Source organism: Phalacrocorax carbo, chromosome 4, assembly GCF_963921805.1.
Source record: "Phalacrocorax carbo chromosome 4, bPhaCar2.1, whole genome shotgun sequence".
NCBI lineage: Eukaryota > Metazoa > Chordata > Aves > Suliformes > Phalacrocoracidae > Phalacrocorax > Phalacrocorax carbo.
In genome coordinates this window covers 36,983,688-37,010,452 of record NC_087516.1, presented here as the reverse complement: position 1 = coordinate 37,010,452, position 26,765 = coordinate 36,983,688, and the positions used below count along the sequence as shown (strand labels likewise).

The 26,765-nt window shown below is 38.5% G+C and overlaps 1 protein-coding gene across 2 annotated transcripts; it reads left to right on the top strand.

The window, feature by feature from the left end:
* The first annotated feature begins 112 nt into the window (after positions 1 to 112).
* TRAPPC11 (trafficking protein particle complex subunit 11) lies at positions 113 to 26,451 on the top strand. Of its 2 annotated transcripts, XM_064449669.1 has the most exons (29): positions 116 to 632; positions 1,599 to 1,768; positions 2,244 to 2,314; positions 3,024 to 3,138; positions 5,214 to 5,313; positions 6,043 to 6,116; positions 6,341 to 6,437; positions 7,293 to 7,426; positions 7,764 to 7,911; positions 8,767 to 8,860; positions 10,208 to 10,287; positions 10,381 to 10,459; positions 10,544 to 10,598; positions 12,243 to 12,388; positions 13,498 to 13,559; positions 13,660 to 13,792; positions 14,546 to 14,676; positions 15,173 to 15,328; positions 15,815 to 16,002; positions 16,663 to 16,811; positions 18,390 to 18,511; positions 19,167 to 19,286; positions 19,656 to 19,721; positions 19,821 to 19,977; positions 21,617 to 21,725; positions 22,469 to 22,560; positions 23,378 to 23,511; positions 23,896 to 24,063; positions 25,496 to 26,451. In XM_064449669.1, the coding sequence occupies exons 1-29, from the start codon at positions 429 to 431 to the stop codon at positions 25,538 to 25,540; spliced, it is 3,399 nt and encodes a 1,132-aa protein (XP_064305739.1). In that variant the 5' UTR covers positions 116 to 428; the 3' UTR covers positions 25,541 to 26,451. The 2 variants fall into 2 exon arrangements, with proteins under 2 accessions (XP_064305740.1, XP_064305739.1); XM_064449670.1 differs by lacking the exons at positions 22,469 to 22,560; positions 23,378 to 23,511; positions 23,896 to 24,063; positions 25,496 to 26,451 and having other exon boundaries at positions 113 to 632; positions 21,628 to 21,725.
* Positions 26,452 to 26,765: the final 314 nt, after the last annotated feature.

Here is a 26,765-nt window from a genome sequence, read left to right as displayed (position 1 = left end):
CAGCCTTTTCATTGGTCGGCTCCACTCGTCTTGCCCTCTCTTCCTTCTTTAGCTAACTGGCTCCTTCGCTAGTGACGTACCCGCGCAGGCGCTCCCTGACTGGCAGGGCGCCGATTGGTCGCTGCTGCTGCCCTTCTGATACCCGCCGTTCGCTTCCTGAGGCGGCGGCTCTCTCTCAGCCCGGTCGCCGACGCCTCCAGTGACCGGCGGCGAGAGCCGGGCCCTGCAGGCACCGGGCTCTGGCCTGCAGCGGTGAGCTGGGCCCCGCCGGACCGAGCCGGGCCCCGCGGCGGGACGCCCTGTCAGCGCCCGGCGGGGTGGCGAGCTTCCGCAGCCGGGCCGGGGAGGAGCGGCCGGCCTGGGCCACGAAGGCGCCGCGCTGAGAGCCGCCCTCCCGCCGCCTCACAGGCCGCCTGCCCGGGGACAGGATGACCCCGACGCAGTGGGACTTCCCGGTGGAGCTGTGCTGCCGGCCCATGGCGTTTGTCACCCTCACCGGCCTGGACGTAGTGTACAACGCCGTGCACCGGGCTGTGTGGGACGCCTTCTGCGCAAACCGCAGGGCCGACCGCGTCCCCATCTCCTTCAAAGTGCTCCCCGGCGACCACGAGTATCCCAAGTGCAGGACGAAGGTAGTGAGCGGCGTGTGCTCCGGCTGCTCCCCGTCCACCAGGGCCCGGCGCCACACGGGGTCCAAGCCCCTGCCCGTGCAGTGAGAGGCAGCGGCGGGATGTGGGGCTGGCGGCTCCCCGAGGGCCCTGCCGGTTTGCGGGCAGCTGAGTAGCACTCGCAGTGCTCACCGCTCAGGCGGTCTTCTGCTGTCTCCCCACGCTGTTGGAGGGGAAGTGTGGGAGCTTGGGGTCTGAGGAAAAAATGTCAGGGCTAAGGGGAAGGAAAGGGCGTTGTGGCAGAGTGGTGTGGGTTCATAGGGAGCCGGGCTGCTGTGGCCATTAGTGAGAAGCAGAGAAGGCCTTGCTTTTTAAGGTACTTGCAGTTCATGTCTCACCATTAAAGTATGCTTGTAACACTTGAGCATTAATGAAACCCAAAGTTTAACTCTAGAGAAACTAGGTATTTGATATTGGCATATTCTGGGAATAATGTAATGCCTTTAACTAAGTGAAATGCAGCAGAAAGAGCATTTCTGCTCTGCTTTCTGCTTTGCAATGCAGTTAGGAAGCAACGTCAATGGGTTTAACCCTTTGTAAACTATGTAATTCTGGGACGCTGGCAAGGGACAAGAATCCTAACTGGTTTCTCCTGGCTCTGTTTGAGAGCCCCTCAAGAGCCTTCTTTTAAAATAGCCTGATTTTTCATGATGGTGTGTGAAACATGCCTCTGAACCTGACCTTTTTTTCCAGTCTACCTGGAATGTGCTCTTTGTTGCTGATATCTCAGGCATCAGACTCTGATGCCAGGGAATGAGATGTGTGTCTTACTTGATAGGAAGCAAACCCTTGAGGGAAATAATGTTAAAGGAAAAATAGTAGACGTATCCACAGGTGACAGGAATGTAGAGGCAACTCCCCTTCTCTTGCTATACTAAGAGGCTTGTAAATGGATTTGGTAGTTTGCTTTAATAACCTCAATATTTTCAGAGGACATCCTATGAATGGTATATTCCAAAAGGAATCCTGAAGACTGGTTGGATGAACAAACACCTAAATTTGGTTCCGGCACTTGTTGTGGTGTTCTATGAATTAGACTGGGATGAGCCACAATGGAAAGAAAAACAGTCAGAATGTGCTACTCGAGTTGAAATTGTCAGGTAGAGTTTTTTCACTTGGTTCATAATGTACTACAAACTAATGGAAAATGTGAATTGCAGAATCCTTTTTGCATTCTAAGATGTATAAATATATTATTTTTTCATAGAGACTAATTAAGGGGAATTTGAACTTTGCTTTTTGAAGTACAACTGACAGTAAAGAAACTTTTTTTTTCAAAGGGTTTATTTTTAGAAATCATTTAAGTAGAAACAGCCCCTGAAATTTTGCTTGTTAAATTCAGCACAATTATTCTGTCTCATCTGAACAAAGAAGAGAGCACACCATTCCGTGGATGATGCAACATGCTATTGTGTTTGGTTTTATTTCTTATATAGCATTCTTTCAGTGCTTCCGTCTAGACTGAAACTTCATTGAATTGATTCTTGATGTTGAAATTGATTAAATCATTTTGTTCTGATTATTCACAAATAAGAAGTGAAACCTTGACGCTGTGCCATGTTGTTTTTATTTTAGGCAAAGTTTGCAGGGAAGAAATACGAAAGTTGCTGTGGTTCTGATTCAGAAAAAAACACCATTACCTCCAGGTATTAGAAGTCTCTGTACACAGTTGTAGTGATCTCATTTTTCGGAAGGCCTGACAGACTGAGCTGATTATCATTTGTGACACTATCTGCAGTTCTCAGTAAGCCATCTACATACATGACATGCATTGTGGCTGCAGGAAGGTATACAAATGGAAAGAGCGTGCAGGGCAGCTGAGTCTAAACATTTGATACTTTTTATCCTTAACTACTACTTCTTAAGTCCAAGTCCATCTTTTGATACACAATATCAAAAAATAGCATGTTAGTGTAATACACGACATGCCTCCTTGTAAGTAAGTTGTATTTTAAACCTTGCTTGAGATGAAGAAAACTTGTAGAAGCAATGAGAACTTAAAGGAAGGGTATTTGGTACCTACAGAAGCCTTTTAGTTTAACTCAGTTTTAATTGATAAAATTTTGGGGTCAAGCAAAGCTGCGAAATTTGGTGTTTTAACCTTATGTTTCCATAGAGCTGCTGCTTCAGCTATAGCTGCATACTTTCTAGTGTCTGGTGAACCATGTTTTATTTTTGTTGGGGTTTTTCTCCCCCTGGATGAAGCACATATTGCTCTGAAAGAAGTAAGAAAGAACGTGGTATCAGTTTTAGGTGTATTAGACTTTTCCAGTCCTTGTACTGGTCAAGCTGTTAGAGCTAGTTTGACATTGCGCACTGCATACTACTTACTTGTGCTTTCCTTGACTTCACTAGGGGAAGATGTTATTGCATCAGAGAGGGCAGCAGCTTTATGCAACGCTTGTGACCTTTCTGGAAAATCCCTCTTTGTACTTCCACACACTGATCACCTTGTTGGTTATATTATAAGGTAAGTGTCTGTAAAACACTGTTTTGCTCAGTTTGCTAACGGAGGTGTTGAGAGAGTTGATAGGTTGGGGTGACTACAATGTGGCATGCTGATTTAAAGCCAGCAGTGAATGTTTTATCAGTTCACTGGAATTCTTCAGGTTATTCTACAACCTGGTGAATTCCACACAGCTCCCCTTTCTCTGTGAGGTTGAGTAATGACTGTCAGAGATGTTGCTTTTGAAGAAACATTATTAGATATCCCAAGACATTTCCTTAAGTTGGGTAGAGGCAAAGCGGGCTTTTCTACCTCTATAGTAGTTTTGGCCCTGCTGGTTCTAAATAATTTTCCCTACAAATGTTTTGTTAGGTGTAACTCTGTATTAGCATGTCTTTACTGTTCCCACCCCTCATCCCGAGCTGTATAGTTATTTCTATTTATGCTAAGTGGCATTTATCTGGTTGCAAGTGCTATGTCTTTGCCATTTTTTAAGGTTCTTGTGCTTTCTGTATTAATATTTTTAAGGAATATAGCTTCAAATAAGTTATGAAGGCCTTTCAAAAACATAAAGGGGAAAGGAAGACAGCATTGTACAGACCTAAAAAGAAGGGCTCAATCTAAGGCAAATCATGGTTTGTTAAACTTAGTTTTGATTTTTCCAGATATGCTTATGGAGAGATAGGGTCGTACTCTGAGACAAATTCTTCCTTCTCTCACTTTTGTATTTATGTATAAACAGTAAAGTTCTCAACATAAATCAATGCTGTTGATCCATGCTGCTCATTAACAGCTACTAGAATTGATCAGAATAAAGTAACCATTACTTCTAGTTTTTCATATTTTGCTCAGTGCTAAAGAGGGAATGTTTACTGCATGTGAACTAGTGTAAACCTTTGCAAACTGCATATAGTTGTATTTTGATCTGCAATCTGCAACTGTCTCCAAGTTTGTGAAGGTAAGGCTCTATCATTAGGGATTAATAGCTTTTCATGCACATTTTTAAAATATATTTGAGCATATAATCATGTCAGAATTCCTGTTATTAATCTTTTTGTTTTGACATCTTTAATTGAGATTTCATAGTAGTAAAAGAATAAATTTTTTTACCTCTTGGACTGGCTTGTCTTTTCTTATACAGCTGCAATATGCTGCTAAAATAGGTATAACAGGTAGACTTAATTTATCTTGTCTTCCTTTTGTGACTAAACTCATAGTTAACAAATGGTGTCCATTGGTCTGTCCTGTTGTTTTCATCACCGTCCTGCCTGTTGTGTGGCAAGCAGAACACAAGTTGTGATCTGCTTTAGTCAAAGTCTGCAGTGATCCCTTCTTGGCCAAATCACAGAACTGGTACTTCATCCTTTATTTTCCCCTGTGCGTCAGTGGTGTTGAATGTATTCCTGTTCTGGATTCTGGTTTGGTTCTAGTTGATTTTACTCCTTACAATTTGATCATACAGCATACGCTTCTTAGATCCTCCTCAGCCTCGTACTGTATTGAGTGTTCTGGGCCTCCTTATCTTTCTCTTCTTCCCCTGTGACTTGCCATTGGGCTATTTGCCTTGCAAGCACAAGTTTGACTTCTTACCACTGCGACCAAGGTAGCTGTTGATGTTTGGACAGAAGGATGAAACCTACTCTGTGCCCTCAAAACTTTATTTATTTCTGTTTTTATCTTCCCTCTCTTCTCCCCATAGTCCAGCAAATAAGGACCTGTTCAGACTTATCCCAGAGGCCTCTGCAAAATTTGCTTGTTTTGACTGAGGCATCTCTCCACTTTCTGTTGCCTTGCAAAATCCTAACAGCGTGTCCTCAAACTTTCTCACATTAAATACTAGACGTTGTATAAGAAATCAATCCATAAGGCTCTTGAACCTAACTTGTCCTACTTTGTGCTACCTCTGTGTAAGGCTTTGTGTGAAGTTTTCTTTTTTCTGCAAATTCTTACCCTGTGTGGTAACTTAAAGAAGAGTTTAGTAATACCTCAAGTTTCTTTTGCGAACCTTAGAATAAGCATGGTTAAAAGTAACTTTGAAGTTGTTCAGATTCTTTGTATATGGGAAAACTTAGTGAAACTTACAAGCAACTTTGTTGCAGGTTGGAAAACGCTTTCTATGAGCATGCACAAACTTACTATTACACAGAAATACGAAGAGTTAAATCTCATAAGGAGTTCTTGAACAAAACTACTCATCAGGTAATGTTACCCTATTTTTGAAATACTGTGCAAGTTATAGTGCATGTTAAAACATTAAAATAGGGGTTGTTTGTTGCATAAGTGTTCTTATTCCCCTCTTTTTAACTAGAGATGCTTTCGGTGTAGAAAGTAAACCTCGTTTTATTTTCTGCACCTTAAACTTTGATTGGTTTTGTTCTCATGTTTGTCTTCCTCACATCTTCCTTAAAAGAAGAGCGACAGGCCAAAAATGAAGTTCTCTAATTAAAAAAATTAAATATTCTACATGGGTTAACCTATTTGAATGTACTATCTTAAGTTGAGGGCAGTGCTTCCTTAGAAGCTCAGAATTTAACCTTGCCCTTTTTTGGCTTTTAGCTTTTGCTCTTCAAATTGTTAAATATCTAATTAGACACATAATGTTCTGTTGCCATTGCCAGCTTACCCCTCTTGGAAGCTGGGATCCGAGTGATGAGCTCCAAGCAAACAAGTGACACAAGCACAGAGATTTTGGGGTGTTACAAAGCTTCTTCCATGTTCCAGGGTGAAAGGCTTGGAATAGATTAAATCTGTTGAAAGATCACTGCTGTGTCATGGTGGCAGAGAACTACTAGGAAACAGTTGCATAGTCAGTCTTTCAAGTCAACTGCTATATTATGTAAACCTCAGAAATTATCATCTGTATCTGTGTTGTAGGTAACAGGTATGTTCAGATGTTCATGAATGATTTACACTAGTTTTGTTTTGCAGCTTTTATTTGTTAGACACCAGTTCAAAATAGCATTCTTCAGTGAGCTGAAACAGGACACGCAGAATGCTCTCAAGTAAGACGTGTAATCTTTCCCCACCCTCTCTACCTCAAATGACTGCGAAGCCATAGAGTATGATAAATATTTTCCCAACTGCAAAATTATTTAAACATGTATGTAAGGGGTGAATTCTTCACTGGGAAGAACACTCTTATTAGAAGTCTGTTTTCTGCTGTTGGCAATCCTGTTCTTAAATTTTATTATCTGGTGTGATTTAACTCTAATTTATTCTTGCTTAGAAATTACAGAACTGCCTATAATCTTGTGCATGAATTGAGGGCTCATGAAACAAACATGCTGGAAATCAAGACCATGGCAGGATTTATAAACTACAAGGTAACAAGTGTAATTCTAATCTTTGACAACCTTTACTTAAAAAAAATAATCAATCCATCTTTAATGTGTAGAGGTTTAAAAGTTCCATTTTTATATTGCTTTTAAGGAGATGGATTAGAACAGCTATCAGTGGAATACTGGTTACACTCAGACTTGCAAATACTTCTGAATTCCGCACAAAAGAAAGACCCTTAGCTGAAGTTTGGGAGTATCTTGAAGGATTGAAGTTTGAGATGCAGTCATCTGAAAGACTAGCCTCTCTTAAATCTAATTCCGTGCAGGAAGAATTAAAACAAGGGTTGCTTGTTCCTTGAATACTTTTGTCTCCTTGCAAAGCTTAAGCCAGTATAGTTCAGTTACTGTTGTTAGGAGGAAGAAAGTAACTCTTTAAGAATCAGACTACACTTCTGTGGTATTTGGGGGGCTTCTAGGTAAAAAAGAAACCAAACCAAAACTATCCCACCATTTACAACAATTGTGGAGTTGGACTCCATCAAATTCCATTTGCAGACTGCAGGCTTCAAAGATCATGATCTTCCTAGTGGCTCTGCAGTTCCATCTTGAATTTGGCTGTGAGTTATGCACTCTTCCGTTGATGACTTGAGGGAGAAGGGGAAGAAAAATAATACTAGGTTATATAGAGGACCACATGCTTTCAGGTATAGTACATTATGGTTTACATCTATTTTTTCTCTGATTTCTGTGCTATTTGAGCTCTTCAGAAATACGTAAAATTTGGTTTTTTAATGAGTGATGTTTTGGGGGTGTTTTTTGTTGTTTTTTGGTGTTTTGTTTTAACAAGCTAATCCTTAGCAGCCTAACAGGGTTTTTTCCTCTTATTTTGATTTCTTCTAGATATGTCGCCTCTGTTTTCAGCATAATACTCCACTGGATGCAATTGCTCAGTTCAGGAAACATATTGACTTGTGCAAGAAGAAAATAGGAAGTGCAGAACTGGCTTTTGAGCATGCTGCCTGGATGTCTAAACAGTATGCTTTTGCTTCGTAATATTTCTGGTTTACTTCCTATATAAACTCATGAAATTCACTGTTTTACTTGCCGAGGGAAGATACAAATTATGACCTCTCTCTTTATCTAAGAGATACACTAAATCATAAAACTTATACTGTCATTCTGTTTTGCATTGATTATTGACCATTTTTCTCTGGGAACAGACAGGATATGACGCAAATGCAGCCATAGAACTTAGACGCAAAAGTTCAGAGAAGTATCATCTGTCTTAAGACTAACCAGAACTTCTAATGGAAATGTACCTTTCAGTTCAAATTGCTGTTCTGTACATAATCTTGCTTATTTTTTTAATAGGTTTCAAGCTTTTGGTGACTTATTTGATGAAGCGATTAAGCTGGGATTGACAGCAATTCAAACTCAGAATCCAGGTTTCTATTACCAGCAGGCAGCCTATTATGCACAGGAACGGAAACAACTAGCAAGTATGCTTTGTAACCATGATGTAAGTTGGGAGGGGAGAAAATGCTTTGCAAGTAACCAGACAGTAAATTAGCTAATGTTCTAGTCTCAGATGGTAGTGGAATAATCTGTAATATGTGTACGTGAAATCCAAGGAAGAGAGATGTGTTTTTCTGATGCTTACTAACATTACAAGTATTTGCTATGTACTGGAAAGGTTACTGCAGAACAAATGCATTAGTATTTATTTTATTATAAATAGAGTTAATTTTATTACAAATAATTCTGCCATATTTTTAAAATACTTGTAAATAAAGAGTATACTTTCTACATCTCTGGATACTTGAAAACTTACACTGTACTAGAAAAACAAAACAGTATGTAGAGAAATATACCTGGTGACTTACAGGAAGCAGATGAACAAGTATTAGAATGTGTGTGGTGGGTGGGTGGTTGTTGTTGGTTTGGGTTTTTTTGACACTTGCTTGGCAGAAAGGGTTGTATGGAAAATCGGTCTCTGCAGTTGACTAAACATACATGCGAATTAACTGCTCTCCAGCTGACACGTCCTGATTATTTAAAAATGTCTGTTCCTATTGGTGCATTTATTTATTGTCCGTGGATTATCTTGTTAGGAACTAGTTTTAAAAAGGATTACCCAGTTATTCTTTAACAGTATTTGAGATGAGTGAAGGGGAATGAAGTAGAATGTGAGACTGAATTAATGACAAGTATTTAAATGTTTGGGTTTCCTGAAGTACTATTTTTATACAGGTGCTTGGAAAGGTTATGTTTTAAAGCAATTTTCTTCTTTTAAGTGCATGTGTATTGGATCACTTTTAATGCTTTAAAGTGAAACATGAACCCTTTTTTATTACTACATTTGCTGAATTTACAGTCCTCTGTGATATATCCCAATCCGGATCCCTTGGAAACGCAAACCGGTGTGCTTGACTTCTATGGGCAAAGACCATGGCGGCAGGGAATATTAAGTACGTTTCTGTGTCTTGTATCTGTGGAGTTCAGACAAACTTCTGTAGCTGCTGATCCTGCCAGCTGACTTGGTGGCTCTTTTCCACAGAGCCAGATGCAGGGCTGGGGCTGGGACATCACTGTCGTGTTAGTTGGTGGTACAACTTGAACAAGTGTCAACTGTAAGTGCAGGAGGCGTGTTTGATCTCTATAACAAACAAAAAGCAACCTCGGGTTTATGCAGGATCAGGTATTCAGCAAAGTTGCGTAGGCCAAAGTAGCTCTGTTGCTGCTTTGTTTCAATTGCTGCCTAAGCTGTCTGTAATCAGCATGCTGCAGAAACACCTGACTGCAGTGAAGTGCGGTATTCCTGGGAAGAGAAGTTGGACAACTGGATACAGCAAAAGTAATGATGTCCCTAAATGTGATTGTTGTAAATTATTCCTGCCATCCATATTGTGTCATGTCAACTGTAGACAGGAACTCATTACTCTTTTTTTTTTTTTTCTTCAAAAAACCTTTTGGATTTCAAAATGGATTGAGATGATATGATGACTAGACTTTAATCTAAGAAAAGGAATTTTTGATTTTCCTATTAAGGAGGATGTTTTCTTATGAATTCAGACTCTGCACAGCTTTGAGCTATATATGTAAATATACATGCAGCTCTGAGATCTTAATTGTTGGCTGTGGTTTTACTTCGCTTTCTCCCTCTCCATTTGGTCCCCCATTCTTTATTCTCTACATATCCTTTGGGCTTTGCCATTTTATCACTGCCCTCTTTAAAAGACTATTTCATTTACAGTAAATACAGTACTGTCTAACGTGCTGTCTTCAAGTGTTACTGTTTTAAAATTAGAATCTACTGCCAGGGTTAAACAGTTTAGGATGAAGAGAAAATTAACCTGTTAATATTTTCAGGTTTTTTGGTTCCAGCAAGAATTTATAGCCTTGTAAAGCCCTATACAGTTCTTCATATGTTGGCGTTCTCTACTGCTAGAGAAACACAAACTCAAACCCTTACTTGAGATCAGATAGCAAAAGGCCTACAAATTTGTCTTAACATATGCGCTTTAAATGTTAATAGATGCAGTCTAAAGACTAGGTCATCTTACTGTAGTTTGCTATTTTTGGGTAGCTTCAGATAACTTGCCTTTTGTTTAAAAGAAGATGTTTGTTCCAGGTTTTCCCTTCTAGAACACGGAGGATGGATGAGTTCTTACATCTGTCTCCTAGGCAAAAGAATGTTTAAGAGTTTGAGTGTGCTTGAGTTGGAGCTTGCATTGTGTATAGCTCACTGCATAAATAGTTCCCTTTTGGGTCTGGACAGAATTCCAATGTAATGGATTTTTCATTGTCTTATGCAGGCTTTGATCTTTCTGATCCTGAAAAGGAGAAGATGGGGATTTTATCCCTGCAGTTGAAAGAGAAAAATGTCCTTCACTCTGTAAGTTTAATTCTACAAAAAATAAAATCAGTTTTCTAACATTATCCTAATGTTTGCGTATATAATGATATCAGTAACGGTTTTATCTGTTAGGAGCTAATAATCACTTTGTTGAGTAATGCTGTCGCGCAGTTCAAGAAATACAAATGTCCAAGAATGAAAAGTCATTTGAGTGAGTATTGGTAATCAGATGCAATTTTTTAATTCATTTTGCAAAGAATTTCAATATTGATCTAATATTTTTTTTTAAACTCAGTGGTTCAAATGGGAGAAGAATATTACTACGCTAAAGATTATGCCAAAGCTTTGAAGTGAGTACCATCCGTAATTGCTCTTTCACACGCTATTCTCACTAAGATTGCATGTCTTGTTACTATGGAATAATGTTGGAAGCTCACCTAAGGTGCTCCTAGTACCTGGATTTGACTGAAGCGCAAGCTTTGGAGTCTACGAACTCCACTCATATCAAAGAAAACAAAACAGATATGATAAATCAGTTATTAGAGTAGAAAAACTTCCTGCTGTAAGCTGTTGTAAGCTATTTATTTCTAGCTCACTGAGTGGTATGTCTCATTCTCTCTCTCTCTCCCTCCCTTCCCCCCGCCCCCCCCCCGAAGTGATTTCTGAAACTTGCCTACTACTGCAATGAGAATATAGTTATACTTAATTACAGACTTTGTAGTTAGAAAACAGAAATGTAGCTGAACTTAATTTTTCTTTATATACCGGGGAGTTAGCAAAAAGAATTCTTTTTAGTGGTGTAGTTTTCTGCTGTTAATGACCACAGAGCTAGGAAAGCTTAGTGCTGAAGTACACCTACCATCTTTTCCGAAGGATGTGTTTCACGCTTAGTTTCTTAACTTTGTATTTTTAAGGGGAAACAGTCAAGGTCATGTTAAGTAGGAGTCCCACAATGTTTTCATTAGTTAGTGTCATGGTTTAAACCCAGCCGGCATCTAAGCCCCACACAGCCGCTCACTCTCTCCCCCCAAGTGGGATGGGCGAGAGAATCAGAGTGAAAGTGGAAAAAACTCATGGTTGAGATAAAGACAGTTTAATAACTAAAGCAAAAGCCATGCATGCAAGCAAAGCAAAACAAGGAATTCCTTCACTACTTCCCACCAACAGGCAGGTGTTCAGCCATCTCTAGGAAAGCAGGGCTCCATTATGTGTAAGGTTTCTTGGGAAGACAAATGCCGCCATTCCAAATGTCTCCCCCTTCCTTCCCCCCCCCCCCTCCAGCTTTATATGCTGAGCATGACATGGTGAAGCACCATACAGTGTGGAATATCCCTTTGGTGAGTTGGGGTCAGCTGTCCCAGCTGCGGCCCCTCTCAGATTCTTGTGCCCCCCCAGCCTGCTTGCTGGTGGGGCAGCAGGTGAGGAGCAGAAAAGGCCTTGGCTCTGTGTAAGCGCTGCTCAGCAGTAACAAAAACATCCCTGTGTTACCAACACTGCTTCCAGCACAAGTCCAAAACACAGCCCCAGAGTGGCTACTGTGAAGAAAATTAACTCTATTTCAGCCAAAACCAGCACAATTAGGTTTCAAAGATCACATATTGTAAAGGGAGTATGTTTGAGGTAGGAGAGATGTATTTATTGTTGTTACTAGCTGACTGGAAGCTGCGTGGAGGAGAAGATAGGCTAGGATAAGCAGATCAATTTGTATCAAGCCTAATTTTTATATGAATAAGCATTTCTTCTATATATTTAGGTAGATTTTTCTAAAGTAGGCAGAAACTCTTGTCTGGAGCAGTTGAACAGAGTTTATTTTTTACAATAATTTCATGCTGTTTCAATAAATCATTACCATATGTAAACAGTAGACTTGACTTGAATCTAGCATTTGTATTAGTGAAGATTAATTTTGAGTTAATGATACTAAATAAATCCAAGCTTCTAGAAATACTGGTGTGTGCAACTCGTTCTTTTTTCTCAATTTTACTGTGTTGCAGGCTCTTGGATTATGTTATGTGTGAATATCGCAGCGAAGGATGGTGGACTCTTCTCACCTCCATACTGACGACAGCTCTCAAATGTTCATATCTGATGGCCCAGCTAAAAGATTATATAACATACTCTTTAGAGCTACTGGGTAGAGGTATTCTTTTAAGAAATATACTCACCCTATACAGAAAACTAAATTACACGTATTTTGGAATCTGACAAATCATTGTCAGACATGGTGCTAACAGTACTTCAAATGATTAGACTATAAAATAACTGTATGCCTGTGCTGAATTTTTACTTCCTTCTCTCATGCTGGAAGTTGAATTTTTTTGCTCTACAATTATAAAACCATTGCATTCAAATAGACTGTGTCAGGATATCTGAGGCACAGAGCTTCATTTGAGAGTGTTCAAACAATATAACAGAAACTTCCTGAGCTTTGGGATGGGGGAAGAACTGTAATATAGCTAAAGGGGAAAAACACTTTTCCTAGTAAGTTACAAAGCTAGCACCATTTTTCTGGACTTTAAGATCCCAGATATACTTCTCCCAGATTTTTTTTTTCACTGGAACACTGATGACATATGCATGTGGTATGTTTTAGGGAAAGAATGTGATGTAGGGTGGCTGCACAGTAATAATGCAAGCACTCTGCTTCATATAATGCCTGCTACTTGATATTGCAGAAATAATCCTTTTGTGCCCTAAATTGTTAACTAATACCACTGTTAGGGTAGGTGTGGTAAAACTCAGTTTGCATCTTCTGTTAGCTAGCCAGGCCTACTCTGCTTTGTGTTAAGGAGTAGCCAGTGAGACAAACCCACCTTTCTTCATCTTCAAGAGAATTCAATTAATCCTTTTTTCTTCCTGTCACCTTCTCTCGTTGTTTCTAATATTATCCAGACTTGCCTTTTACATGTCCCAGACTATTCTGGTTTCTACTGTTCCTTCTGTTTCTAAGCATAAATAATGAGAAGGTACACTATTCTCCTGGGATTTTCATCCAATAAATTATGAAATGCTTTTCTAACAAAAAAAATTTACTGAATTCCAGTGGAAGTAAGAAGAAACACTTAAAATGGGGGAAATTCTGAAAACTGAATTAATCCTTCATTACTGTTATATGGATGTTAGAAATTTTTTCCCCCAGATGTGGTTTTTTTGAAAGATGCAATCTAAAGGAAAGACTTATTTTTAAGGTTAAAAAAGAAAAAGGACTTGCTTCTGTCTTGTGACCTTTGTTTTTGTTCTGTTTGCTAGCATCTACTCTCAAAGAAGATCAGAAATCTCGAATAGAAAAAAATCTAATAAAAGTTCTAATGGTAAGTGGCAAAACTCCTATTACCCTTTTAAATACTCTTAAAAGCGTGGTCAGTGTTTGGTAACCTCCTTTATTATTTGTAATCTTCTCTCTGGATACAGAATGAAAGCCCTGATCCTGAACCTGATTGTGATGCTGCTGCTGTGAAAGCATCACAAAAATTGTGGGCTGACCGTGTTTCCTTGGCAGGTAGTAATGTTTTTACAATAGAAGTCCAAGATTTTATACCATTTGGTAAGTAAGAAAGCAAACTTACACCAGACTATGAATTTTGATGTAGTTTTCTTTTGAAAGTAACTAATTAGGAAAAAAATATAAAGTATATATATTAAAGCCAGCAACACTGAAACTCTTGTTTCAGCACTGCTATTCATCTAAATCAGTAAGATAAGAAGTCATGAGACAAGCCAATGACCTCTTGTCCCCAGTGAAGAAGAATCTATTGAACATTGTGTCTGAGGCAGGGGAAGGTTCTAAACTTCCAGCTGAGGCTATCTATACTTTTAAACATGGTAGAAATAGTAAACCCTTGCTTTTGAAAGAATTCTGCCGTAGGATTCTGAGGAAAGAGGGCAGAATGTGTGCCAAGTAATACTCCCCATAGAGAGGGGGCATAAGTGAGCATTACCTGGAAAAGAAGTGTATCTAAGTGTACAGGATTTGGGTTTGTTTGGGGTTTTGTTGTGGGGTTTTTTGGTTTGGTTTTTTTTTTCCTGCTGGATATCTGCCTCTCCTCTTCTCTGTAAAGGTTTTGGTGAAGTACTAAAAAGTGACTTTCTGTGACAGTGTTAATAGCCAAACTTGTCCCACTTACGTACAAACCAGTTTTAAGAATATAGGCGGAACAATCCTTACCATGATTATGTCAGGAATGTGCTTCTGGAATTTAATGTTGTAGTTTTGATGTGTTTAACACCTACTTCTTGCTTTTTGTGGGTGTGTTTTGTTTGTTTGTGTTTGTTTGTTTTCCCTTGTTTTTAATTCCAGTGCAGTGCAAAGCAAAATTTCTTGCTCCTAGTTTTCATGTTGATGTTCCTGTGCAGTTTGATGTATACTTCAGAGCTGATTGTCCTCATCCTATCAGGTTTTCAAAGATCTGCATCAGTTTCAATAATCAGGTAACTATGTTCTATCTATTTCTGACCCAGTGATAGAAGCTTATCATAAGAATGGAATAATGTCCATCAGTGTTTTTAAACATAAAAATCAAAAGTTCTTTTCAAAAAATTATGTTAATACTTAAGTTAGAAAGGTTTGTTTCCTTTTTGCCTTACCTATCACTTTTGACAAGTATATTGATACTGTGATAAGTTTGTCTATCATATATTTGTTTCTCAATGAAGCTCTCTAAAGTTTCAGAAGGATCATTTTGATGTCTTATTTCTCTTGATGTTCTTGCATAAAGGTACATTAATTAATATAATGGATATCTTGCGTCAAAGAATTGCGTTGTAATTACTTGCCAAGTCTGACTTCCATAGTGTGAAAAGTAGCAAGAACCCATATAGTTTGATCCAGTAACACAGAGCCTTAACATTTGCTATACTACCATTACTCTCTAAAGATGTCTTATGTCTGGATTTATCAACTTTTTTCCCCACTCCTCCATTGTAGGATTACAACCAGTACTGTGTGGTAGAAGAAGCCTATCAAAAAAGTGATATTCTAGAACAGTCATCACAAGGAACGATGTGCTTAGTCCCTGGCAAAACGAGAAAGTTCACTTTCAAATTTGTTGCAAAAACTGAAGATGTAGGAAAGAAGATTGAGGTTTGCGAATTTGTTTTACACCTTTCTTACTGATGCTTACAAAGAACTCAAAACTACAAAGCTGCCTCTAATCTGGCACCAGTTACAAATGTCACTGCAGTTCAAAACGTTTGAATTCTTGAAACTAAGTATCAAAAATGAGAGTAAAATTTTATTGACAGTACCAAGCAAAAAAAAATCACAAAAAATTAAGTATTGCTTGAAGTTTGTTTTTTAAATATGTGCAATAAAAAAAAAGGTGGGGAGGAAGGTGGTATAGCGCTATGGGAGGTAGGAAACTACAAAATGCTACACTGCACACGCGTGAGCACAGGTTCTTCTCCCAGCACTGTTTCATTAAATGAAATCCTGGAGTGGTGAGGCCTCTTCAGTCTGCAAAGCTGCCAGAAGCTGTTTGGTGATCTACAGGCACAATAAAGTGTATGTTGGAAAACTATATTGTTACAGAACAAAGTTATCAGTTTTTTTCAAATTTGTGTCTATCAGATCACCTCTGTGGATTTGATCCTGGGAAGTGAATCTGGCCGATGTGTGATTCTGAACTGGCATGGAGGAGGTGGAGATGCTGCTTCATCCCAGGAAGCATTGCAGGCAGCACGCTCCTTCAGGCGAAGACCTAAGCTTCCAGATAACGAAGTACACTGGGACAGTTTGACTATTCAGGCAAGCACTATGTGAGTGAAAACTTGAAAACATATATGACCCATCACTATGAGTTTCCTTTGAAGTCCTGATTGCTCTGCCTAGAAGAAGACAGACTTGTTGAAACTACTTTAATAGGAGCTTTTTAGTATGTCTTTGCTTAACTGGGAATAAGATAGTACCTATCTTAATTCTTTAGGACTTTTGAGGCTCCAGATAGCTAGGAGTACAGAAAAAGCTTGCACTGATCTCTGACCATACCAAGTATGCTTTAGGTTGCCTCTTCACCTAACTTTGCTAGGCAGACTTTTCCTGGATTTTTGTGCAAAGTAGGAGGTGTTATTGTTCTCTCACAAAAACCACCACACAAATAAAGAATGCTTAAGAAACTGTATTGGCAGAATAATTATTAATGAATAGACTAACACTAATGTAGATGCATTCAGAAGAATTATATCAAATTGCTGTTGGTGGGGGTGCTTTTTTTCTTTCCTGACAGAACATCTGAACCATCAGTGCTTATTACTGGGGTTCCAGACTGGTTTATAGAGTTGTTCACATTATGTTGCTTTTCAGGAATCTCGCATCTCCTAGTTGAATAGGCACCAGTTGTCAGAACTCTTGAACAATAAGCTGTTTTAATCTTAAACTTATTTAAGAAACATAAAATAACCGAGGATTTTCTCTTAAAGGATTATTTCTAGAGTGCCAAACATTTCTGTTCAGCTCCGTCATGAACCTCCTGCCCTGACCAATGAAATGTATTGTTTGATTGTGACAGTCCAGTCACATGAGGACACAGTGGCCAAAGATGTTAAACTTACAGCAGGTTTAAAGCCAGGTATTTATGGTTACTTTCTTTTAATCCAGCAGTCTCTTAATTGACTCCTTGTTTTTGATGCAATGCAGAGGAATATAGTAAATGGCTCTCCTGCAGTAACTAAGAGCCAAACCAAAGTGAAGGCTGGGAATGATAGATTACTAGGGGTAAGAATAAGAGCTAACAGACTCATTCAGTTATGGTTATCTTAAGCAGGATTGACAAACAGTGGTTACGTGGGAATTTTCAGAAGATAGGTCTTTACGAGTTTCAAAGAAAACCTGTAAACTTTTTGTATTCCTTCCTAACCTTTAATTTACTCATAACTAATTTTTCCTTTTCCCAAGGGATAGATCTTCCTCTTGCTGAGATAGAAAACATTCATCTAGCACTGTCTAGTGCTTTTAAGTATAGTCACTGTGGGTTTTCTCCCCCATCCAACCCCTTCTTTTTTTTCCCACCCTGAACAATGTGGTTTGGTTATTAAACCACTTTGAAATTTGGGGAACAGTGGAGAACCAAGACAGCATTCCTCCGAATTAAAAGGAAAAAGTGCAAATAATATATGTCTAAGTCCTACTTAGCTGTATGTAGTTATTGCTGACAATTTTCAATATGTGGAGTCCAAATGTTAGACACTGGCTAGGTGTACCAAGCATAATTGTAGCAATTAGCCTAAAAGGCAAAAATATTTTTAGGCCGCTAGCATCTAGGATGCAATATGTGCTGTGTATTCTGAAATAGAGCCACATTCCCTATACAGTTGTACGGTTCATTAGAGTCCGTGAAATGTTCTTTAAACTTATTTAATTGGATGTTTGGGCTTGGCTCCTAAAAATCAAGACCAATTATTAAACACTGCTTTATTGTTTTTCCCCACTTGATCTTTGACTCTTAACACATGATATGCAAGGTCAGTGTGGTTTTGCTGGTTACATTAAAAGAACAATTGAAATTTGACATTTCATTTATGGGGAAGGTGATATATTTTCCACAGTTGCAACTCTTTGGCAAGACGTGGCTTCTTTTGCATTGAAAACTATCCCATGTGATTGCAGTAATGCCATTATTCTAGTCAACCTCTGACTGAAGAATGGTTTCACTTAACATCTATACGTTTGTTTTTATGTATTTTCAACACAGATTTGGAAGAAAAATTTTAAAAAGATGTAAAATCATTAAGCCATGCTCTTGAAAACAGAAGAATCACAGAACAGTGAAACTTCCTTTTTCCTTCATATAGAGTACCAAGAAAAAGTTGGATCACATACTCATATTGTGTGTTATATATGGTAGGGAACATCAGGAGATGATTTCAGGTTTTTGGTTGGTTTTTTTTTGTGTTGTTTGGGGTTTTTTTTTTCTGCCCTAAATAGATAAAACAAAAACCTTGCAGGATGTGAACCTCCAACTTACAGAACTTCAGGTGTTGTTAAATCTACCCTCTGCTGGTACTCTTGAAAGATTCCCTCAACTGAATGAACAATATTAATTCCTCATGCATTGCTTCTTGAGATTAATATCTTATTATTTTTAGTTATTGCTTTCATGCTTAGTGACATGAACCTGTATGGATATGAAGACTGTTTTTAATCCTAGGGCAAGATGCCAACCTGACTCAGAAAACTCAGGTGACTCTTCATGGAACAGATACATGTGATGACTCCTTTCCTGCACTGCTTCCTGATATCCCTGTAGGAGACTTGCAACCAGGGGAAAAGGTGAAGGCTTAAAACCTTTCTACATCATACTTAAGAAAAAGTGGATCAACTAATAAAAGACTCTCATAGAAGGACCTATGTTTACTTTCAGATATCTGAAGCGATAAATACTTAGGGCATATTTTACCTGTTGTTTACTTGTAGTTTAGTATTTCTTTAGTTAGATTCCCTTTCGGATTAAATTTGGGAATCAGGTGTATTCTGGGATTGATGATACAGCTGGGAGATAGGAAATAAGGAGGCTAATCTCAACTGTTAATTAAATTCACCACCTAATGGACAGTAGATGATAATAGTCAGCAAGTGTGATTCAGTGTGGTAGAGGACCAAATATGCAGAAGTTGCACCAAACTGAAATTGTCACTAGTAAATTAGAAATTGGGTATATCATATATTATACAGTAATGATTCTTCTCTCGTACTGTTAAGTAGCAGAGGACCATCAGTAGCGAAGCAACTGGAGCTGTGCTACTCTGATTAAAATAATTCATTGTATGATTAAGATCATGCATTGTAGGAGGTTTTGTGGTCAAAATAATACCCGTTCTACTATTGCCCTCTTGGACTACGATGATTAGCAAGTTTTGGACAGCTCTAAGACTAATTAATGTAATTTAGATCTAGCTTGGCTCATACTGTCTCCTTTATTTTGCAGCTGGAAAAACCAATATACATTCGTTGTGGAACAGTTGGTGCAAGAATGTTTCTGGTTTACGTTTCTTACTTAATCAACACAGTTGTTGAGGGGAAAGAAATCCTCTGCAGGTGTCATCGGGTAAGATGTAAAGATGCAGTCATTGTTGGAGGTACATCCATTAAATGCAAAAAATATTCTCAATCTAAGGGCTGTAATTCCAAGTATCTTAGAAGTCTTTCTAGTATGTAGAAAAAAATGCTAAATCAGCAGTATGGTAGTCCAATTTAGGGTGAGCAGTTTCACAAGTATAATCAGAAGAAAAGTTTTCTATATTTATTCTTAAATATCTTAGATACATTCTGCCCTGGGCAGGACTTGGTTAAAATGATGATTGAAAGTAACTTTATATTAGGTACTAGTAACCTTTGACATCAATAGCCAGGTCCAAAACTGAATATAACTTTTTTTTTTACCCTCTTCTTCCCACCCCTTTCTTTACCTATACAGGATGAAACTGTAACCATAGAAACAGTATTTCCTTTTGATGTTGCTGTCAAATTTGTCTCCACAAAGGTACATATTTGAAAATTTGTTGAAATTTTGGAATCACACCACTTTCAATAGTTGCACCCTGTTTAGTTAGAAATAACCAGATCTTGTCTTTCTTGACAGTTGGAGCACTTGGACAGAGTATTTGCAGATATACCGTTTTTACTGATGACAGACATCCTGAGTGCCTCTCCTTGGCCTCTCACTATTGTAACCAGCCAGCTACAGCTGTCCGCTTCCATGACCCCAGTAGATCAACTGGAATCTTATGTGGAGAATGGTAAGTTTTCTTAGACTATGCTCTCTGTATCAGGAGGATACTTTTTGCATAAGTTGGGAGTAAGAAACAGGGGACATTTTGAAGAGCATTTGCTTATCAAACTTTAAGTAGAAGAAAACTGCTTAATACTACAGTTGCTTTCTAGAACACAAGTTAGCGGTATCCTTCAAAATATAGTTGTAATTCACTAGATCAAGTAAATAGACTTGAATAATAGATAGTAACCAAAATGCTAAATATAGCAGACATAAGGGAAAGCAGCTGAAACTTATTTCTGATGCGCAACTTCTTAGATATCCATATGAAAAGATACTTGATATTTCCAGTGTTTATGGGCTGTGTATACTTTCTGGAATGCAAGCACTTTACCATGTGATAGAGGCAGCATCCAAAGGCTGAAGTGATCCATGTCCATGACTGCTGTCATGAAATTGAAAGATATGAAGCTAGACAGGGTAGGATATAAAGAACAGTTAGAAGCAAGCATCTTTTTTATACTAACTCAGTTTAATAAATTATTACTTAAATATTAAAAAAAAAATCTTGCAGATCTCAACCTTTAAGAGTGCAGTATGTTAGCTTTAAAGCCATATAAATGGAGTACTCAGCAGTAGAGCTGATCCAAAATCTTCCAACAAAACATTGTCGTTGCATTTGCTGAGTCAGAGAAGTTAAAATGTATGTATTCTATCAAAACTTGGAATAAAATGGGGCAGTCTGGATGGCTGCTTGATTGTGGGGCAGCTGTCTGCCCATGGAATCAAGGACTTGCAAGATTGTAGTTCCTCTATATGTTCAAGGGTTACCTGGCAAAAAGCAGTTATTTCCCAGGTCCTTTAGTCTTCAAACTATGAGACTTAATCTTCAGCTCTGGTGCCTTGTGCTTCGTGGCTTCTGGTTGATGCTCCTAAAGAGCTAACTGCCAGGAGGTATGAACCCTCTCGGATACTAGCTGTTCAGCTGTCATCTTTTGGTTGATTCCCCGCCGCACCCCCCCCCCCCATTCCCTTTGTAAGGCTTAATGAAGCTTAATGAATAACTTTGAATAACTGAAACATCTACTTTTCTTAGTACTTTTTTTTAAATCACTCTTTAAGTGAAAAGTAATTTTTTCCTCATTAAAGTGGAGGGGGAAGGAAAAAAGGAGTGAAAAGTCAAAGCCAGTAGATTTTTTTTTCTTGTGTATCCTCTCTTCCCCACCTCTCATCCATTTGGGTGGGAGAAGAGAAATGTCCATGTTCATTTTCATTTTAAAACATGAGACACCTCCTATGCTGATGTCTTGGAATTTACTTGGAATTGTGGGAGAAGGGTAGAATTTGAATTGGCATTATTTTGCTGGGTGTTTGGGTTTTTTTGTGTATGAACTAAATTTGCAATGACTTGTTCTGTGTGTACATGAAAGATGCCATAATGCTGTTCAGAAAGTAAACTGTCGTATATTTGTATATGTCACCCTTTCATGTATTGGGATATTTCACAATCATTACTGAATTTATATATTATGTAGGTATACTTTGCAAAGCACTTCAGAGGCCTTTCTGGCTGAGCACTTGTGTTTGTCATATTGGATTTTTAGACTTGGTGGCTTCTGCAGTAATGGTTATGCTTTGATTTTTAAACAAAATCTTGCTGATAGTTGTTTTACAGACAGGTGAGAGTGCCAGCGAGTGCTTTTGCCTTCGATGTCCTCCAGTTACTAATGCTAGTGGAGTGGCAACTGGATGTTACGTAATTTCCTGGAAAAGGTAAGTAGCTCTTGGGCTGGATGAGGAGAGGAGATGAGTTGTTTTGTTGTTAGGGGTGACGTTGAGTTGGTGTGTTTTTGAGGTGGGGTGGGTTTATATTTTTTTCTTCACTTTTTTGGTTTTGGATCTTCCTGTAGCATTCACTGTCTAGACTTTGGACCTTACTAATTACTGCTTAGCTTGCTAGACTTTCCAATAAATATATACTTCATTTAAGAGATAAATATTATATGGCTATGGTTTTTAACATTCCATGAAGCTTTCTTCTTTGTAAGATCTGAGATCAATTACAAAGCTGTTTTGTCACATTCCACTTGCTGTTTTCTCCAGCCATGAAATACTTCACTTGAGAAGCCAAGTCAGAGGAATAGTTTTGCGATAGTTTTCCCGTTTAGAAAGCTTGTTTGTTTCTACTGTTTTCCCACCCTAGATTGTGGGTTTATATATTCACTCAGTTTTCCAAGACAAATGTTAAGGTGTATCTTCTAGTTTGCTGCTTTTTTTGTAGTTTTAGGGCTGGTTTTAGTGTTCTTACTTACCTTTTACTGTTTTATCTCCATGCTGTGGCACTTTTTTGATCACTTCAAACAATCCAGTATAAGGATTTAGTTTTTTTCTTTGCAACACTGAAATTACTATAATTTTAGTTTAGTCATGTATAAGTGATGTTGGTTTTGTGTACTCATTTGATACTTTATATTGTATAACTTTCAACATGGTCTGTGTTTGACTTTTCCCTGCAGAAGTTCACCTGTGGAAAGTGTACCTGTTGTTAGTACAGTCATCACTCTACCACATGTGATTGTAGAGAGCATTCCTCTCCATGTTAATGCAGGTAATATTAATTTGGCAACATATGTTCCCAACTAGAATTTTTAGGGCTGCCAAAGTTTTAAAGCATCCAGCACTTGCATTTACTGTAGTAAAAGACAGAAAACTGTTGTCTTCTGTCCCCTCTTCGATTCAAGGGAAGAGCTGGAACGTAATTACAAAAATGTGCTCTCTTTAAAAGCTGTCATGGGATCGACCTGTGTTGCACAGCAGCACAGAGGCCAGAGTTACCTCTGCTGATGCCACCTTCCCAGTAGGTTTCTCTAGATGCCTATGGCAAGCATTGTTTCATCCACCCACGCCCTGGCTACATCCCAGAAAAGAAACAGCCTGGAGAATTGGAGCTGCATGCGGGCAGGTGAACTGTTTCTCTTCTAGCACTTCACCTGCACAAGAGCAGAGCGGGAGTGGAGAGCTGAACACACACAATTCCTATGCTTTCCTCAGTTCAGTTTCATTTGTACTGAGATTCTTCCACCATCTTTTCCTGCTACATTTTGAAGGAGCTCCCTGACAGTGTCTGATAAGGTTTGGGTAAGCTGAAAATACCCAGCAGCAACCAACGTGACTTTATAGTTAGCACTCTTGGACACTGTTAGCAGTTGGGAGTTTTCTAACTAGGTGTAGAAGAAGTGTTATTGAAAAGCTGTAATGAAATTGTGTTCTGTTCTTTAATCTTTCTCTCTGAAAAACTTTGCCAGAAATGCTATAGATACCTAGCTATTTTTTACTTCAAACTTTTCACCACTCTTTGCGATAGACTTATTTATGTAGTGCACTTTAAAATGTATTTTATATTTGAGATTACTTTCTTTCCAAAGATCTGCCATCATACGGTCGAGTCCGAGAATCCCTACCTGTCAGATATCACCTGCAAAATAAGACCAACTTAGTCCAGGATGTGGAGGTGTCAGTGGAACCCAGTGATGCCTTCATGTTCTCTGGCCTTAAACAGGTACAAAATTGTCACATCTACTGATCCTGTTGGCTTATCTGGCAGTAAAGAATACATTGATTAGACTTACACTGGTGTGCAGAGAGGACAAACTTATTATATGGTAAGTTCTGTCTGGAAGAACACAAGGATGCAAACTCCATTTAAAGGACGGGAAATCCTTAAGCATAAGGGCTAAATGGAAGCCTGACTGGGAGCTATTTGTCTTGTTTATGGGTAACCTGGTGCTTCAGTACAGAAGTAATAGTTTAACTAGAATAGGAAAGTAGTTTCATTCTTTCCAGCTTCAGAAAGTAAACCGCATATAAATAGAAAGTAATCGGAGGGCTGCTTTTAGTCACAGAACTTACCTATGTTTGTGGCTTTTTTCTCTTCTTTTGTAAGATCCGATTAAGAATTCTTCCTGGCACACAGCAGGAAATGTTATATAACTTCTATCCTCTGATGGCTGGATATCAGCAGTTACCATCTCTTCATGTTAACTTGCTACGATTCCCAAACTTCACTAATCAGTTGCTCAGACGATTCATACCAACACACATTTTTGTAAAGGTAAGATGGTGAGAAGTGCCTTGTGTTTAAAGGCTATCCCTGTGGGGCTGCTCATTTTTTGGGGACTACCACCCCAGCTCTGTTCAAAGCTGAGTATTTCTAAGCAGACTAAAATGGCCAGCTTGTAACAGAGCTTTTTGCTTTGAAAAGTCTTGGGTTGTGTATTGGTGTTGTCAACCAAAATACTTAAGAAATCTGTTGAAGTGCAACAGGTATTTGGTTACAATTAGATGAACTAGCTGAATGTGCTTAGCCTGTCCCTGTTATTCTATGTCTTACTCTGAAAAATGAGTTTGAGTTGTCTGTATTTTGAGTACAATGGAGTGAGCTAAATGTAATTAAATACTTTAATACCATGACTTGTAGCACTCCTGAAAAAAGTGTTTGAGCAACCCATATGAGTAGGTTCAGAAACACCACAGTATCCCATATCTCTCTATGTAACTTCTGAAAACACATTCTGTCAGTGAATTGCTAGTTTAGATTTTTTAAGTGGTACAACTGAAGACAACTCAGTCATGCTATGAAAAATAGATTACAGGTTTCTTTTGACTTTAAGAATCATTTAAATCCAGTTGCCCAAAACAGTGCTTTCTTGTTCCACTGCTGCTGTCTCCAGAATATTGTATTGACTCTTTAGTCAGACGCTTAGCAAGCAAGGAGCTTGAAGAGTTTGTTTATATGACTTGAGATGGACTTGTTCAGACATCTGTAATCCTGTTTCCAGGAAACAGCCCTGGCATTCTTTCAATTTTTTTTTTTTAGCCAAAAGAGATAGGCAGAACTTATTTTTTACATATGCTGTCAATCAGTGGCTCTTCTAGGCTGCTTGTCAAGATGTCCTTCTAAGTCAGTACAAGAGAATTTTTTTTTTTTTCCTCAAAAGCGTGATGTTCTCAACGCTCCTGTGGAATCTTTCAGGCTTCAGAATTCTTTGCTTTTGCTTTGGAGTTGTCAGGACCTCAAAAAAACCTTATTGTAAGGATGCCTTTTCTTCCTCAAAACTTTGTCCTTGTCTCTCCCACCTCTAGTGATTCTGCTTAAAATTCTTCCAAGAACCTGTCAGTCTCATTTCTGTTCTATGCATTGGTAGCTATCAGCTTTTTATACTGCAGTAATACTCAGAACTCTGATCAGCCAAGCCTTGTGCTGAGCTGTCCAAATGTGTACGGAGGTGATCTAAGCATTTAACAGGGCAGTTAAAGAGCTGAGGCCCCTACCAAGTACTCGCTGGGCCAACCTAAAATTTCAGCTGGATGTCCTCCATGTTTGCGCTACTACTGGAAACCATTAGAAGTAAGGATAAGCTTAATGCCATGCTTGTGTACTAGAGCTATGTTGATCAACACAATGTATTGCAAAGTGAGTTTCATAACAGCCTTAGTATTTTGTCTGTTGTTTTTTTTAATTCTCTATCTTAATTTTCTTAAAGCCTCAGGGTCGTCAAGCAGATGATAACTCGATTGCAGCTGCGTAACTTCAAGACCTGTACCTCTGCACTTAAAGAAAATGGGATGTTGCACAGAATATATAAAGCTCACTTTGGAAACGTGGCTTTGATCAAACCATAAGAATTAAGTTTTATTTTTAAACTACAACTCTTAGCAGAACTAATGTGTTAAAAAACCTAGTCTCTCAGACTTTCTTTAAGGAATAAACATGTGGAAGGAACTTGGTGCTTTATTTAACAGGAACGTTCTTTTGAAGTTAACTTTGAATGTCAAACTCTTAAAAGTATTATTAAGGCATATTAAATGTCTTGAGTATTTAAGTGAAGAAATGCTAATTCATTTGACCAAAACTGAAAGACATTTTCATAATTAACAGTAAGTTGACACACAAAGTTTGTGCTTCCTATTACTGAGACTTACAACTTTGAAAATGATCATCCTTTACAGAAGTTTGCTCTGTGCCACTTGTGTTGAGGGCAGAGCTGGGTGTGCAGTAGCACAGTGAACTACAGATGGTTACATTGTACTGTTGGATTAAAACCATAAATCTCTAAAAGGCATTATTTCTCCTGGGTAAGCCATACATTCGAATTGGAATTCAGCAACAGCTAGTCCAGTGAACAGAGAGATTCATTTGTTAACAGTTGGACTATCCAACCTGAAGCTGATATGATTTTGCATTATTTTTACATGCACAGCTTCCAGATTAAAGATGTATCTTAGTAGTCTCCTGCTGTGTGAATTTAAAAAATGGGCATCCTACTGTTGTACAGCTCTGGATGAACTGGTGTTTAAAATACAGTAAATCGTGTATATAAAAAAAAAAAAGCATTGTGAAAACTTCAGTATAACTTTCTAAATAATTACATTTTGATTGCTTGGGAATACCTTATTTATTGTGAAAGTGAAGTTCTAATAAACAGCTTGTAACAGAGTACTTCTGAAACTGTCCTTAATTGCATTGTTTTCACAGCTGTTGTTTCATAACTCTGGTCTGTCTGTAGGCTGATGCATTCATTTATGGCACTGAAGTCCAAAATAACAGCTCTAATAGTTGGAGAAAAGCATTAGAGAAGCATGTAAACGTTCCTTACCAGTGCAAGGACTGTAGGCTAATTGGCAGTCTTGAAGAAATATGCATGAGCATATACAGCTTTTCCATGGAGTACAGATGTAGTTATGAGTCTTTTCATTGTATAGAGGAGGAGAAGATGATACCTGACAAACCATGCTTGAAAGAGCAAATGAAAC